Raw genomic sequence first — 17,011 nt, 5'->3', positions numbered from 1 at the left:
GCTAGTAAATTTTGTATCTATGCTAATTTTAATACATGAATAATGTCGTCCTAACGGCAACCAAACGAACCCTTGATGTATGAATTAAAAAATATTCGTGTTTGCTGCACTACCGACATTAAGCAGACTTTAATACGTAAGATTTTCAGTTTTGTGGCTGTGAAATAGTATTGTCTATTACTAGATCTTTACAATATTGAATTTGATTGAACTACTTGTATGAATATGTAATTTTTGAAAAGCAACATGTGCTTTCATGAGCCACTGTTCCTCCCCACACCCAACCCTTGTCTTTTCTTTCCCTCTCTTGTATCGAAATTTTTGGATTCATCTGATAATATGAGCCACGTATTATTATCACAAAACGCACACATTACACGTACTCCTTCCCCCTAGATGATTCCATTACCTATTAGCTCTATTGAAACAACTTCTGTCTTCTGCATGTTTCAAGTTTCAGCGCAACGAAAGAGACTGAAACCAGATCCTATTATAACCAAAACCACATGGTAACTGAAAAAGCTTTTAGGGTGTGTTTGGTTGGTCAAATGTTTTTGAAAATATTTTATCTACGAAAACAAATTCCTTAAAAATGAGAAAACTGGCTTTCTTAATGGAATTATTACAAATAAATGCTCTTGAGATAATATTTTTTTGCTTCTTTTCCAAACACTAAAAATAAGTAAGAAACTCACTTGTTTTCCGGAAAAACATTTTTTATGGAGAGCATTACCTTCATACCAAATATAGCCTTATTGTAGATTGATTTTCAGTACCACCTAAGAGACCGACAAGTGATGAGTTGGTGAGTTAGCGTAATCTGATATGTATATATCAAATGTGTATATATACAATAAATATATAGTCTGAGTCAGAAAGTAAAAACTTAAATTAAATCCACAAAACCACCTTAGATCTAGACCCTCCCGACACTCCTCAAACCAGCAAGAGGATGGATCACATGGCTAAACATATGGCACTATAAACAAAAATGCAACAAATGCGACTAGCAACATGGAACAAAATTGTAGATGTGTACCCTTTATCTTCTTGGGCCCCCTCTTGCCCTGTCGAAACCCTCTATGAACTTTCACATCTTTCATGGAAAAGGATACACCTGGATCTCCCATCTTCACCTTGCTACCAACCAGGATGGAGTTGTTGACCCCCTGAATGTTGTTGCTAATGTAGATGTTTATGCAGCAACAATCAGGTGATTCACTGGAACAACCACCACGGCGTGCGATCATTGATGCACCCACATTTCTTCCTTCCAATTTGACATGTTCAAATCCGCCTTCCGGTGACATGAAGAGATTTTTCACTGAATGGGAGAGGTAGTAAATGTCTCTAATTTGCAGAAGCAAGTGCTCACTCAGACTATTTTATATCAAATTATGAATTGCAAAGTAGTTAACTGCATCTACAAGAAAAGCATATACTCCTTTGGGATAACTTGATTAACACACTATGACTACTTTCTTTCAGGACTCAACCATCCGATGAAAATTGAGACTACAGGCTAAAGGTAGAAATTATGTACCTGACGTTCACATATAAACCATTAGTTGCTAAACACATAAGACGCAATAACAAAATACCATTGAAAAAATGGCTGTAAACCAGAAAGACATCACTGGCAATGTCAAGGGGTGAAAAAAATAAGTCCTATAAGCAAATATGGATTAATGTGCATTTTATTCCTTAATTTTAGGAGACTTGCACGAAATATTTGAACCAAATAGAAGCACTGTAACATTAAAGTTGGTTAGAAGGAACGGACTGAAATAATCTTTGTTCCCCTGACACTACAATCATGTTCCACTTTTTCTTGGTTGCTACTCGGGTGAAATACAAAAGGGAGAACAGAGAAGTAAACTCTGACAGAAAATACAATGGTCTCGTTGAGACAATGACACAAAAAGCACCTAAATTATAGTCAACTCCTCCGGAAAAGGAGTATAGGTCTCAGCATTACACAACATTCATTTGCTGAAAAATTCCCTTCGAATTTATTTTTCCTGTTTGTCTGGCTGAACGCGGCTGTACTCCAGAAATCTTGTAAAAGAAGCTGAAATTAACTGGTGACCAAGTATATTGCTCAATAAAATGTCTACAACCGACAGCTAAAATATACATTTCTCAGATGAGGAAGGAACTTGTAACATAGGAAATTATGGAAGCAACTACCTGCACCAATCTTTCAAATAAGATCCAAACTGTGTCCATGCTTAACCAAAAAATCATGGATAAGATTCAGGAGACATTCTTTCACTAACTGTTGATCCATAATTTGGTCCACCTTTACGATACTGGATAAGAAATTCAACCGGATATCCCTTCACCTTGTGTGGCGCAAGCCCTAGATCTTCAAAAGTCAAAGCTGCAAAATAACCACAAATTGAAAGTTGAGGATGTGTATGTATGAGATGGCCAACAGAATATCAAACATTAAATAAGACGAGGCAAACCATCTTTTGACACAATGTTGTCCGTGGCAAAGGCTTTAATTGCATCCAGATTAAATATCGTAGGGACAGGCATTGGAGCTGGTACTTTGTTAAGCAAAAAGTCTCGAGGAGATGCAATAGCCTGAAATCAAAATTCAACTCCAAAATGTAAATACGTAAAACAAGTTTCATCTGCAAGGATCCCTATACTATCCTGAACTGTCAGCAATGACAGAACAAGGACACATATAAGTAAATACAGAAGCAAAGGTGTTCCAAAACTTGGTTAGAGAAAATAAATAGCGATGAATAGCTGTTATTGAGCCATAGGGAAACCATCCATATAAACACTTGCCTTAGCAATAGGTAAAGGAACATTCACATAGTGTGGCCATTCACGGATCATATCAAACATGAGTTCTGCCTGTTGCAAAATATGATCAGCAGAACACAATTAAACAATTTAATCTTAAAGGACGAGATACTAAAGAACGGGAGAAGCAGTAAGAAAAGAGGACAAGTGAGCAGACCAAGTCATGCATAGTGTAAATATCTGGGCCACCAAGTTCATAAACTTTTCCCAGGCTGGTGCCATTGTCTTTCAAAGAAGCAACAATTGCAGCAGCAACATCAGCAACGTATACAGGTTGAATTCTGCAAAAGCACTCGTAAAAACATGAGCAGAACAAGCTCCATTAATTTTCAACTAAAATGACAGAATAAATTGTTTAGAGACATACTTTGTTGAACCACCTCCGACTAGAGGGAGAAAACCATATTTCTTTGCGAAGAATGCCCATGGATTCAGAATTCTATCTTCTGTTCCGATCATCACTGCTGGTCGCATTATGGTCGCCTGAAGATGAGTGAGCAGATCAGCAACTTTATCCATAGAACATAATTTATAACACTTGAGATTGTAGTAAGCATATCATAGCTCGAAGAAATCGAACTTAACGAAGCAACACAAGATATCCCTACAGATTAAGCTTCCAGTTTCTAAGTGGTTTGCTGAAGCAAATCTAACCAGAAAAAGTTAATGTAAATGAACATAAAGATATATACCTAATATCACATGGCCCAGTTGCGTATCAGTTATCGCTCAAGGTGTGGGATATACTCGAAACATGTTGGGTTTCAGGCACTGCTAAGGACTTATTGGCAAGGCCGAACTTCAGAAGGAATAGACACAGAAGTAAAGCATGGGAAGTAACTTCTTTAGCACTCTAGTGACAATATGGAAGGAGATAAACAGGAGTTTGTGCAAGGGAGTTGAGCCGTTTTTAACTTTTTGTACCTTTTTATATGAAGCAAATAATTCCATTGATTTAAGAAGAATCCCGTACTGAAGAAGTATACCGAAAAGTAGAGAACTAAACCAAACACCGAATCTTCTATACAAATTGAAACCTAGTGGGTGTAACAAAAAGAAACTACAAGGAAAGAGGCTATTCCTCGTATGCATATAGCCCAACATTTTGTACATATTAGCAGAACAGATTTATTTTCTTTTTCAACTTTTGGAGAACTTACGACATTCCAATGAGTATAGATGATTTTTGTATTGAACCATATAGTTGTATGACCTACCCTTCTGTAGATATCTTGTACACAAACTTTGTGTCATTCTTCTAGTTTACTTCATTCTTTTGTGCTCTATGTGTTGTTCGGACCCTCCCAAAATATTGCCGCACCCGTGCCGGATCCTCCAAAAATGCATAGCTTTTAGAGGATCCGACATACACGCGGTGATTTCAAGTTGGACCAGGGACGGTTCATTCATCTAAAGAAGAAACCTCAATGATTAAGAGCTGGAGGATTACATGCAGCTGCAAGTTCTTCTCAATAATTCCCCTGCACTTGCATAATTTCCAGGTAGCATCTTATGGAAGCACCACCCTAAAGGGACCTTGCTACATCACCATCAATTCTTCACTCCAAGGCACGGCTCCATGGCCTTCAAAAACAATCTCAGAGAACTATGCCGCTTTTTTTACGAAGAGAACTATGCCCCTTACAAGGTGAAATGTTCACATGGGTTGCTGCTCATGGCAACTCCCTCAGACTTGATAATCTACAAAAGAGGGACTACCAGTTATGTAACAGGTGCTCTCTTTGTTGAAATGAAGAAGAGGATGTTCACCATCTATTCCTCTATTCCAGGATCTCCTCCAACATCTGGAGTTTCTTTTTAATATCTGGGGCATCCGGTGGTGGCATACTAAGAGCTACCTTAGATTTCTTCCTAGCTTGGCATAAAAAAGGACTGACCAAACCTTCTTCCAAAACATGGAACTCCATCCCCGCAGCTGTATGGTGGGTGATTTGGAAGAAAAAAGATGCTCGAGTTTCTAAAGATAAGGGCAGGGTAGCTGAGCTTAAACTAAATCTTATATCCCTGCTTAGTTTTTGGTGTAATATGGGTACGGAAAATTTGTTAGACGGACACCACAATTGACTTCATTAGTTCCCTACACCACATTTTGTGATGTCCTTGCTACCTTTTGGATGTATCTGTTAACAGCATTTCCTTTATGTTATTCTTTTTACATCAATAATACATTACTTTGCTAGAATTGTTCAATATTGGTCTTCCTGTACCTTTAATTTACCAAATTAATTACTGTATCATATAACGGTCACTGTACGGTCACTGTTCCGGCCTTGAACGGTCACTGTTCCGGCCTTGAACAGTAACTCCGGCCTTGAACAGTGTTTTTCGACGGCGAACAGGTTCGGTTCAACTGGAGTTGGTACCTCCGGTTGCTTGTATCCATTCTTTGCCCATACACCTGTAGTTATATTTTGCTAATTGAAGTCCTTTCAATAATTTATGAGTTCATACTAGCTTTCGTGGCTTTGGTTATTGATGGTAGACTAGGGTCATGTTCTCGTCCGGAGAGGGGGGCGAGGGTTAGGAGTGGTAAGTGGGTTAGAGGAGCGTCTAGGCTGAGAGTAGGTTCTTGGAACATTGGGACGTTAACGGAGAAATCCATAGAGTTAGTTAAGATTCTTAAGAAAAGGAAGATTAATATAGCTTGTGTCCAAGAGACCAAATGGGTAGGTCCTAAAGCTAAGGAGGTAGACGGGTATAAGCTTTGGTTCTCTGGTAGGTCGAACTATAGGAATGGGGTAGGCATTTTAGTAGATAGTGAATTAAGGGATCAGGTGGTAGAGGTTAGGAGGATCACTGATAGGATGATGTCGATTAAGATGGTCGTTGAAGGGCTCACTTTGAACATCATTAGTGTGTATGCGCCGCAAGCGGGCTTAGGCGAGGAGGAGAAGAGGCGCTTTTGGGAGGATTTGGACGAGTTAGTGGGAGGCATACCGCCTTCTGAGAAGCTATTCTTGGGAGGTGATTTCAATGGGCACATCGGGCCTATTTCGGGGACAGGATTGGAGGAGAAGTCGCACTTTTGGATTTCGCAAGAGCTTTTGGGTTGGTGATAGCCAATTCGAGTTTCCCAAAGAAGGAGGAGCACTTGGTAACCTTCCGTAGTTCGGTGGCTAAGACTCAGATAGACTTTTTACTCCTTAGGAAGGATGATAAAGGTCTGTGCAAAGACTGTAAGGTCATCCCGAGCGACAACCTTACAACCCGACATAAACTCTTGGTGATGGATTTAGGGATCAAGATGACGAGAAAGAAGAGGGTAGTGGGTGATCGGCCTAGGATCAGATGGGGGAGTTTGACCATGACTAGTGCCTTGGAGATGGGAGAGAAATTGCAGGCTGTGGGGGCTTGGGATAGTAGTGGGGATGCGACCAGTATGTGGGATAGAACGGCTAGTTGCATTAGGGTAGTAGCTAGGGAAGTGCTGGGGGTCTCGACAGGTAGTCGATCGAGGGAATTGGTGGTGGAATGGAGAAGTGCAAAGGAAGGTGGAAGCTAAGAAGGTGGCGTATGAGAAGTTGATAGAAAGCAAGGATGAGGTAGAGAAGTGGACGAATAGGGAACTTTATAAGATGGCGAGGAAGGAGGCGAAGTTGGCGGTTTCGATGGCAAAAACGACAGCTTTGAACGCCTTTATGCTGAACTATAGGAAAAAAGCGGGGATAAGAAATTGTTCAGGCTAGCCAAGGCGAGGGAGAGGAAGGCACGTGATGTGGATCAAGTGAAGTGCATTAAGGACGAGCATGGCAAAGTATTGGTGGAAGAGGCTCACATTAGACGGAGATGGCAGTCATATTTCCACAAACTCTTGAATGAAGAAGGGGACAGGGACATTGTGTTGGGAGATTTAGAACATACAGGGAGGCGTCACAATTTTGGGTATTGCAGAAGTATTAAGGTTGAGGAGGTTAAGGGTGTTGTTCGTAAGATGCGCAAGGGAAGAGCGACCGGACCTGACGAGATTCCTGGAGAGTTTTGGAAGATTGCGGGCTCGGCAGGTTTGGAGTGGCTGACTAGGATGTTTAATGTCATCTTTAAGACGGCAATGATGCACGAAGAATGGAGGTCGAGTGTAATGATCCCTCTATACAAGAACAAGGGCGATATCCAGAGTTGCAACAACTATAAAGGTATCAAGCTGCTAAGCCATACTATGAAAGTGTGGGAAAGGGTGGTGGAGATGAGGGTGAGGAGGGGCATATCTATTTCAGAGAACCAGTTTGGATTCATGCCGGAACGCTCAACTACAGAAGCCATCCATCTTGTAAGGAGACTGATGGAGCAGTATAGGGAGAGGATGAGGGACTTACACATGGTATTCATCGACCTAGAAAAGGCTTACGACAAAGTCTCAAGGGAGATCCTATGGAGATGCTTGGAGGCTAAAGGTGTACCTGTGGCGTACATTAGGGTGATCAAGGACATGTATGAGGGAGCCAAGATCAGGGTAAGGACAGTAGGAGGAGACTCAGAGCACTTCCCAATTGTGATGGGGTTGCATCAAGGATCAGCTCTTAGTCTGTTTTTATTTGCCTTGGTGATGGATGAATTGACGCGGCATATTCAAGGTGAGATGCCATGGTGTATGCTTTTCGCGGATGACATAATCCTAATCGACGAGACTCGTAGCGGAGTTAACGCTAAGCTGGAGGATTGGCGACAGACTCTGGAGTCCAAAGGGTTCAAGCTGAGTAGGACCAAGACAGAGTACTTGGAGTGCAAGTTCAGTGAAGCACCTCAAGAGGCTGGCGTGGAAGTGAGGCTTGGTACCCAGGTCATCCAGAAGAAAAGTAATTTCAAGTATCTTGGGTCTATTATGCAAGGCAGTGGGGAGATTAACGATGATGTCACACATCGTATTGGGGCAGGGTAGATGAAATGGAGGCTCGCTTCCGGAGTGCTATGTGATAAGAAGGTGCCACCACAACTTAAGGGCAAGTTCTACAAAGTGGTGGTTAAACCGACTATGTTGTATGGGGTGGAGTGTTCGCTAATTAAGATCTCCCACGTTCAAAAGATGAAAGTTGCCGAGATGAGAATGTTGAGATGGATGTGTGGGCACACCAGGAGTGACAGGATAAGGAATGAGGCTACCCGGACAAGGTGGGAGTGGCCTTGGTGGAAGACAAGATGCAGGAAGCGAGACTGAGATGGTTTGGACATGTGAAGATGAGAGACACAGATGCCCCAATGCGGAGGTGTGAGAGGTTGGCCATGGATGATTTCAGAAGAGGTAGGGGTAGGCCGAAGAAGTATTGGGGAGAGGTGATTAGATAGGACAACGCAGTTAAAGCTTACCGAGGACATGACCTTAGATAGGAGGATATGGAGGACTCAGATTAAGGTAGAAGGCTAGTAGATAGTATCGTTTATCCTTTCATATTAGTAGTCACATTATCGCGATATAAGTTCTTATGCTTTGATTTCTGCTACTATCTGTTATTCTGTACTTTGGTTATCTTATTTTATCTGTGATAGCCACTGCCCCTTTGCAAACTGCTTCATCGTGGCTTAGTCGCTTTCGTTATTTTCATTTCCATATCGCTTTGAATTTTCTTGGCCTTATCTGACCTCTTTTATGCTTTCTATTGAGCCGAGAGTCTTTCGGAAACAGCCGTCCTACCTTGGTAGGAGTCAGGTCTGCGTACATTCTACCCTCCCCAGATCCCACGGTGTGGGATTTCACTGGGTTGTTGTTGTTGTTGTAATACATTACTTTGCTAATCGATAATACTTCAGATTAGGCCAGACTAGAATTTATTTGGTATGACCTTGTTACACTTCATATCAAATTGGTTCTTAAGAGATCAGGAAAGGAGAAGGATAAATAAAACTTAGCAGGATCATAGGATATTGCATTGCCAGTTTGCCACCCGCTAAACAAGGGATATGACATTTTCCCTTCTTTCTTTCCCTTTTTTTTTTTTTTTTTTTTGAGAAACGGTAAGTAGACATTTTCCTTTTTTGTCTGATAAGCAAAAGGGGAAATGTTTTTTACCTGCACATATATAATCAGAAGAAAAAAAAAATCTTCCAACTCCTTTTCTGATACAGTGATACTTTTATATATGTGGTGGGAAGATTTCCCAGTATACAACTGGAGCTTCTTCCAAATAATTTTCCTCCTCATTCTCCATTTCCCTTCCTGCTCTGAGATCTACAATTTCTTATCCTTTCCATAATTCAATTAGAATTTTTTTCTGAAATCTTTTTCTGTTGTAATTGTTGTGATCTTAGTTATGCTGCTCATGGAATTCTTTTTCTTTACAGAAATTGCCTTGCAGTTCTGATTTCATTCTATTATTTCATATCATTTACTGCAATTCTGAGTCCTTTCTTTCCCCTGCGCCTCATGGTGTCGAAATGGGAAGTAGGAAGTAATATTAATGATAAGTTTGCTGTACCAGTTCTCAAAAAAAAAAATATACATATATTAATGATAAGTTTGCCCTTGGAGCAGAGTATCATAGGCGAAAAAAGTTTGTAGAGAAGAAAAATTAAGACGTGTATACACACATACAGACACAGAACAAAGAAAGATAACTACAAACAGAGACAATAACTATTGGGCCGAAATAATAACTAAATTTCTACTCTTGCCACTCTCAAGAAAAATCCCATTTAAAATTTCTTATTAGATGAAAAGATGTAGTTTGTGATTTTTGGAACTAGTGTTCTAATATACTATTTTCATTATTTAATTCCTTAGAACTAAAAAGTCTATGTTCTTTCAACAATTAATGTGTCAGTCTATTAACTATGTCTGTTGTCTAGGACTGCCTTCCTAAAGACAGGCTTTAACTGAATTAAATGCGCCTCAACCGAGCCTCTATAACAACACTGCCAGGAAAATACATGCTTCTCTTTTTTCCTTCCTTTTTTTTTTTCTGTGTGTGGGTGGTGGTGGGGGGGGGGGGGGGGGGGGGGGGGGGGTCTAAGAACATAATTTCAGCATGGAAAGTGCGGGTAATAGATTAATATAATATGTTTCACCTCAGGAAGTTCGCGTGTAATAGCTTCTTCCCCTGCAGCTTTGGCTCTGAGCATTCTAGATGAGGATGCAGGAGATGCCCCCAAGCAAGAAACTTGAATAAATCTCATGATACCACCGTGCTCTTTGGCAATCTGCCAACATAGGAATTACATATTAGTACAGACAAAATACCGTTCTTAACGACTTCAATGAGTATCGCAGATCATTATATGCAACAAGAAACATTGCAGACATACAAAGTACATATTCCTGTAGACAAAATAATCGTCACAAACTACTTCAAAAGACAGAGCAGATGAAGGTCAATGTTGCAGATCATTGAATGCAATCAGAATCATACTCAAGTAATTTTCTTGTTTTATCACTGCCAGTACTTTAAACCATACTATATGTTATGTCTTAACCATTCTTCTTTGATCCAAACTTCAAAGCAACATACTATAGAAACAAAGCTGACAGACAAATAGAATACCTACACCATTTGATGTGAAAATGGAAGCTAAAATATTTCACCACTACCACTGGTTGGTCACAACGGTGGCAAGAGAATGATGCAGACATATAATTCTAAGAGAAGCCCATACTCTCCACTCTCCAGCCCATTTACGGTGCCATGAAAAAACTAGCACACCTTTTAATTTGTACCCTAAGGTGTGTAAGATTACAACATATGCTGGGATTTGCAAATGATGATGATATTCAACATTTTTTTAAAATGGTACATTAAAATTATTCTATGGTTGGTACTTGGTAAAGAAGGGGGTGAGGCAAGGGACTGGTTAGTTTACTTACAGGTAAAGCATTTAGAGCGCATTTTGGCTTATTTTTGTTATTTTGGCTTAAAAATAAGTGATTAAAAGCACCTAAAATAAGCCAATCCAAACAGGCTCTTAATCTTTCATACTTGTGTTGTTTGGTACAACCAGAAGCAAAGTAAATGTGATTTATTTTAAAGGGGTTAGAAGTTGAAGGGGCTGAAAGGCATATGCAACCCTTACATTTTCTTCTTTTCCTTTGTTTACTTCCTCATCGTACATAGGATATTACTCACGCCTCCTCTACTCTAACCAAAAATATTGCAGGTAAAAGGGTGACAACTTGTAAAGGAACTGAGGTGTGTATGCGCCTTTTGACACAATCTTTGTGCTCTGTTTATAAAATTATAAAGGGTGGCAAATCATTTTCAAAAACCAACCAAATCCCATTGAACTGGAATTTTTTTAAAATTAGTTGGTCTGGTCTTGAAAATGAAATGATAAACAAATTTTTTGTATAAATTTCTTACAAATTGTCCTTAGTTTCATTGTTATATAATAAATAATTATGAAAGGATAATACCAAACAATTATCTTCATGAGATGATATAATTATGGAGCATTTATGTTTTTTCTAATAATCGTGGCGTCAAAGCCAGCTTGCACGCACCTCGACTAATTCCACAGGGTACCTGCTACCTCCTTCCAGGTGCTAAGTAACTCTGTCCACCAATGCTTGGACAAATCGGAAGAAAACACCTAGTGGTTTTGCTTTCACCAAGATTTGAACTTGAGACGCCATGGTACACAACCCACTTCATTGACCACTAGGCACGCTTGTACTGGTTGAAAAAATATTATTCTTCACAATTTTAAAATTTTGGCATTACCTTTTTTTTTTTTTTTTTTGAGAAAGGTAATATTTTATATAAATAGTAAAGCTCAAAACCAAAAACCTACTGACCTGTGAACTTTACAAACAAAAGTATAGAGGGATTCTGTTCTAAACAAAAACATAAACATTGCCAATTAACTCTGCCAAATTCCCAACTTTTCCCCATAAGTTCTGTTTACACCAAAAAAAAGAAAACGCTAATTAAGGAGTCGAGCTTTTCTCAATTAACGAGTTGCCTTCGATCCCTTATTTTCTTTTAGTGCACCCATAGAGTTCCCAATTGTATAGAGATTGGGTGGAGCTTGTAGAAAATCAGTTTTAGATTCTTTACCTTTTGGTATACCCCTTATATACGGCCAGTTTTTTGGCCATGTTTATGAATGAAAATATGTTTATCTAATTGAACAAAAAAAAAAAAAAAAACACTAAGACAGTACATCCTGATTTTTACTTTAGGTTCTGAATGTTTCCATAGTTGGAGGAATTTGTTTTACTCTTTTTTATGGTAACCGTCGTGTCCGTGTCAGAGCCAACTTCTGCGCACCTCAGCTAATTCCACGGGGTACCCGCTAGCTCTCACCAGCACATGTATTGGGTAACTCTATCCACCAAGACTTAGAGAGATGGGAAGAAATCACCTAGTGTTTTTTGTCTCCGCTAGGATTCGAACCTGAGACCTCATAGTTCTCAACCCACTTCATTGACCACTAGGTCACACCCTTGGGTGCGTTTCTTACACAGTTTTTAATTGTCATATTTTGGTTGTACTTATAAAGCGTCTTCCATTATAAAGTAAATCATCTTTATATTCAAAATTATGTTCTTAGTAATTTGGTTAACATATTTCTTTTAGTTTTCTTGGTCCCTAATTTTTTGGCTCGAAAATCACTTCCAAATAAGATGTAATATTATTAGAGAAATATATTTTCTAAAAACTTATAAACCGAATCAACCTTACCAAGACCACATGTTTTAACACTCTTGGTCTGGTTTTGGTATTAAAATCCAAAACTATTATAATTGGTCTGGTCTTGGTCTTAGTCTTAGGCACAAAGTGGACATTGGTTTGGTCTTAGACACAAAGTGGACCGCCTAAAATATGCACATCCATAAAGGAGGAAAGCAAAATCAGTTATTTCATCCTCATGGCCAAATCACAATTAATCTTATCATCCCCAGAGTACTTCTATGATTATGTAATCACACCCCTCCCCCCCCCCCCCCCCACACCCCCACAATTTAATGTAACTTAATGAAAATTCATGTTCTTGGCTAGGTTGAAAGCTCATTTTCCACAAAGTGCACAAACTAGAGTCAGAAAAGCAGATAGGTAAACACATTGTCAGTCTGCACACGCATTCACAAGGAAGTTAGTCTTTTTGAGTCTGTTAGATGCACAATTTCAAAAAAGAGTTGGGGGAGAGAAACATTGTCAACAAACAGAAGAAAAGAGGGCTCTCCGAGTAAAACCGAAGTTCAAGGTAAGACAAACAGCACTGAGAACCACATGTTCTATAAAGAGAAACACATGATACCACCCTCGGAAAACCACGGAATAAATTGTAATAACTTTATGTGTTAATTTTAGATTGTCTTCAAGTATTATAAATCACAAGTTGACACGTGACACAAGGGGTTGCTCAGAGGATAAGCACCCTCCACCTCCAACCCAAAGGTTGTGGGTTCGAGTCACCAAAGGAGCAAAAAGGGGAGTTCTTGGGGGGAGGGGTAAGAAAAAAAAATGACAAGTTGGACTATATTTTACTTATCAAAAAAAATGAAACAGATTAACCCAAACAATGCACCGGCTGACATTTTCAGGATTGAGACAAAGCTTACTTCAGTGTATATTCAACTAATGTAAGTACAGCAAAACGCAATATAACAGCAGACCGTACCATTGCAAGCTGTTCAGCCATATGGTGGTTGACTTCGTCAAAACTGTAATTTCTTGTCTCATATTCCCTTCCTGGAAACCATAAAGTTTTATTGAAATAGTTGCAAAGATATCTTTGTCAACCACTGATCAAAAATTCTAGAAGGCATACCAATGAGATTGATCACAACATTAGCTTTTGCCATCACTGCCTTAACGGAATTTTCATCCCTGGGGTTGTATTTCATAGGAACAATCTAGACAAGATAAACAAAGAGAGGCAGTAACCCCATAAAAATGAGAAACGCTTTCATAACTCATGTCTTTTGCTTAAAACAAAGCTCAAAGACATCAGAAAGTAATAATTAAACAGATCACAAAAAAAAAAAAAAAAAAGTTCGATCAGGAGAGCACAGCTGCTCACATACCTGTCCTAAGTCACCCATTAACTTGAGATGACGAGGAGAATCCTCAGATCCACGGAAAGGAACCAATACTTGACTGCCCATTTTAGCTGAGAGCCAAAAAAGGGAAAACACACACCATTACCTTAAGAACTCTTTAACAGTTTAGTTTAACGTTTCTGTATTGTAAGTAAAGAAAAAGGTGATAGAAAGTTACCAAGCTGTTGCACAAGATAACGCCCAAGAAATCCAGTAGCTCCAAAGACTGTAGCAACGATTCCACTGACAAACAATGGATCCAAAAATATATGAAATCAACAATACATACTTCTAATTGCACAAATCAAAAAGAAACAAAGAAACAGCACACCAAAAAAAAAAAAAAAAAAACAAGAAAAGCTACAACTCATCATGTAGGCTTTCACAAAAAAAAGCACCAGAAGCTCCCGAACAACCAATAAGAAAAAAGAACATGAAATCCTGAATCATACACAGTGAGCAAAACAATGACAAAAGTTCAATGGAATCTCACAGTATTAAGAAACGAAAACTATATATCAAATTTAGTGGAACAGTCGAAGATAAAAACAACTAATACCCTACCCTTAATCCCAAACTAGTTAGGGCAACTACATTCTCTATTTGAATTTTTCTCTATTTAGGCCCATTTTATTCCGAAACTCAATAAGTTGATTTGACTTCTAAGACAAGGAGTTCTCTAAATCTTTTTTTTTTTTATTAAGCACCGGGTGTCCGGGTCTCTTTGAGCCCCGACTAATCCCGGGGGTGCACAGGCCCTCGGCAAGGAGTTTCCCGCAAGTGCACCACGGGTAATTCAGGGTTTTACCCCAGTCCGATGGCCCTCAGAAATTGTTTGCACCCAGTGGGTTTCGAACTTGAGACCTTGAAAGGGAGCGCCCCAAGGCTCAAGCCAATTACCACCAGGCCAACCCTTGAGGGTTAAGGAGTTCTCTAAATCTAGAGATCAAATCTTAAACTTATCTCTACATTGACAAATACCCGACCTTAACGTAAATGTACTGATTCGACCAAACCATTATCTCAACGAGATGGTATCATCTATTCACTAATATGAAATAAGATTAAAATAACTACTACCCTACCCTCAAATCCCAAACTAGTTAGGGCAGCTATATAAATTCTCTATTCCATTTTGCTCTATTCGCACCCATTTTTATTCCAATTCTCAATAATATGAACTCTCAGACAAGTAGTTCTCTAAATCTGGAGATCAAATCTTAATCTTATCCCTACACTCGCAAACACCCGGCCTTAATGTAAATGTACCAATTTGACCAAACCATTATCTCAACTAGCTGGTACCAGGGGCGAATTTACATGTAAATTACACGTCACATGAACCCATGGTCTCCCAGTAAAACTAGATATTTTATGTACATATTTTCTAGAATTAATATAATATTAACTACTGGCACCCATACTCCAAAAAGGCTGAATAGTACTCTTGGTTGAATTAGGGACCAATTCCCACTCTCTACATTTCATTTTTTTTTAAGTGGGCACCCATGTTCTGGAAATCCTAGATTCGCCTCTGGTTGGTCATCTATACACTGCTACTAAATAAGATTAAAAACCAAAAAAAAAAAAAATGAAATGTGGAATTTACCTAACGGATGATCTTCCACCAGTTCCCTTGCGAACTAGAGGTCCCGTACCTCCAGTAGCAATGTTAGATGCGAATCGGGGATTAACATAACCATAATCTGAAATAATAACAGAAACGGCAAACAAATCAATAAAATAATGAAAAAAAAAATCAGTTGCCCTAGAAATGCGTAATGAGAGTGGAGATAATACAATAGAATTACATACAGTGATCATCGGAAAGGGGATAGAGGGACTTGAAAGATGAAATTACAGGGGAAGGTTTCAATGATTTGTGCCCTAATTTTCTGGTAATGGCCTGCATCTTTCGTTCGAGCTCACACAGAAAGAGGGGAATGGTTATCGGCGCTGTTTGGGAATTGGGGAAAAGAAGGTGTACTGAGAAGCTATTGAGAAATTATACACTACTTGCTGAATTACGGTAGCGGTAAATACCGTACACCTCTATCGCAGTAATTCGGTGAACCTCATTGGAAATGAACTTACTTGATGCGTCAAAATAAAAAATAAAAAATAAAAATAAAACAAATTTAGGAGGTTAGCATATGCATTAAGCCTTTTTTAAAATTATTCACCCTTAGAAGGTCATTTGGTAAGATAGATATTAAGTCTGACATGTTATGTAGTCATATTTTCAGTTTATACAATATTATAGAGTATTATATCTGAAGAAAGCATTAAATACAATGTATCAATCTTTATATAAAAGTGTATAATAGCGTGTAAAAGGTGTTTAAACAGAAATATGGGCAAATCGGATAACACACTCAAAATACGGGCTAAAGCATGTATATATTTTCTCCGAATATGTATAGTGTAATTTTTCCTAAAATTTATATCGTCAATCAAACAGGGTATAAATTTAATCACAGACTTTTATCGGTTTTTAAATTTCTAAAATCAAACGAAACAAAATAAAATAAAAATTATGAGTTTGATTTGATTTTTCGGTTTATGACTAGTTAATGGTAAATTAATAATAGTAAAACAACATAGACATGTGACAACTACTCCAAATGAGCATTAAGAACAACAAATTCTCGATACCAGCGGAGAACAATAACAAGCATATTAGTACTTAAAATAAAAAGTAAATATAAACACGGCGAGCAACACCACAGAGTTAATTTCTTTTTTCATCTTTTTAATCTTTTGACTATAGTTTTTAAGTATTTTAGTGAATCACAAGATGAATGTATATGAATCTTCTATTATAGTTGGATTAAAAGATCATATTTACCAACATCACAGAGTTAATTTCTTCTCCTAACTTTTTTTTTTTTGGTTAAATTCTTCTCCTAATTTATAATAATGAGATGACAAACTTAAACTACCACAAAATTTTAGGAAATAAAAATCCCCATGGACAGTAAGGAATCTAATGTGCATGCAAACAGTTCCAAGTATGTCAACTATAGAACAACAGTCATAAACCAATTCCACTAGTTTGAACTTATATATGCTTCTATATTTAAAATCACTAAGCGTCAAATATCATAATCTGGAGGAAGCACTATAATGAATATAGTCGACAAATTCTTCTCCAAAATTGTACCAGGTGGACTGCTTGCAACACAGTTTAGATTCAAAAGA

General features: G+C 38.4%; 1 protein-coding gene across 3 annotated transcripts; it reads right to left on the bottom strand.

The window, feature by feature from the left end:
- Positions 1-1,681: 1,681 nt before the first annotated feature.
- LOC132610378 (NADH dehydrogenase [ubiquinone] 1 alpha subcomplex subunit 9, mitochondrial) lies at positions 1,682-15,821 on the bottom strand. Of its 3 annotated transcripts, none has more exons than XR_009571130.1 (13): positions 15,626-15,820; positions 15,420-15,516; positions 13,989-14,053; positions 13,796-13,881; positions 13,540-13,624; positions 13,390-13,460; positions 9,841-9,972; positions 3,191-3,306; positions 2,981-3,104; positions 2,806-2,874; positions 2,472-2,592; positions 2,191-2,383; positions 1,682-2,081 (listed from the first exon to the last, which is right to left on the bottom strand). XR_009571130.1 is itself a non-coding variant. In XM_060324680.1 (12 exons), exons 1-12 carry the CDS (start codon positions 15,720-15,722, stop codon positions 2,244-2,246), a joined length of 1,203 nt encoding a protein of 400 aa, XP_060180663.1. In that variant the 5' UTR covers positions 15,723-15,821; the 3' UTR covers positions 1,682-2,243. The 3 variants fall into 3 exon arrangements, 1 of the variants encoding a protein (XP_060180663.1); XR_009571131.1 differs by having other exon boundaries at positions 1,682-2,058; XM_060324680.1 differs by having other exon boundaries at positions 1,682-2,383; positions 15,626-15,821.
- Positions 15,822-17,011: the final 1,190 nt, after the last annotated feature.

The sequence above is a fragment of the Lycium barbarum genome, chromosome 9 (genome assembly GCF_019175385.1).
Source record: "Lycium barbarum isolate Lr01 chromosome 9, ASM1917538v2, whole genome shotgun sequence".
NCBI classification, from domain to species: Eukaryota; Viridiplantae; Streptophyta; class Magnoliopsida; order Solanales; family Solanaceae; genus Lycium; species Lycium barbarum.
Note: the sequence above shows the minus strand (reverse complement) of the source record. Positions and strands in the feature narration are given on the sequence as shown.

What these genes read in the sequence shown, in the direction of transcription:
- LOC132610378 (XM_060324680.1), bottom strand. Translation starts at nt 15,722, where the DNA reads ATGCAGGCCATTACCAGAAAATTAGGGCACAAATCATTGAAACCTTCC. An exon ending in TGGCTGAACAGCTTGCAATG is followed by an intron (nt 9,973 to 13,389) that starts GTACGGTCTGCT and finishes CTATGTTGGCAG; the next exon opens with ATTGCCAAAGAGCACGGTGG. An exon ending in TTTACACTATGCATGACTTG is followed by an intron (nt 2,875 to 2,980) that starts GTCTGCTCACTT and finishes ATTTTGCAACAG; the next exon opens with GCAGAACTCATGTTTGATAT.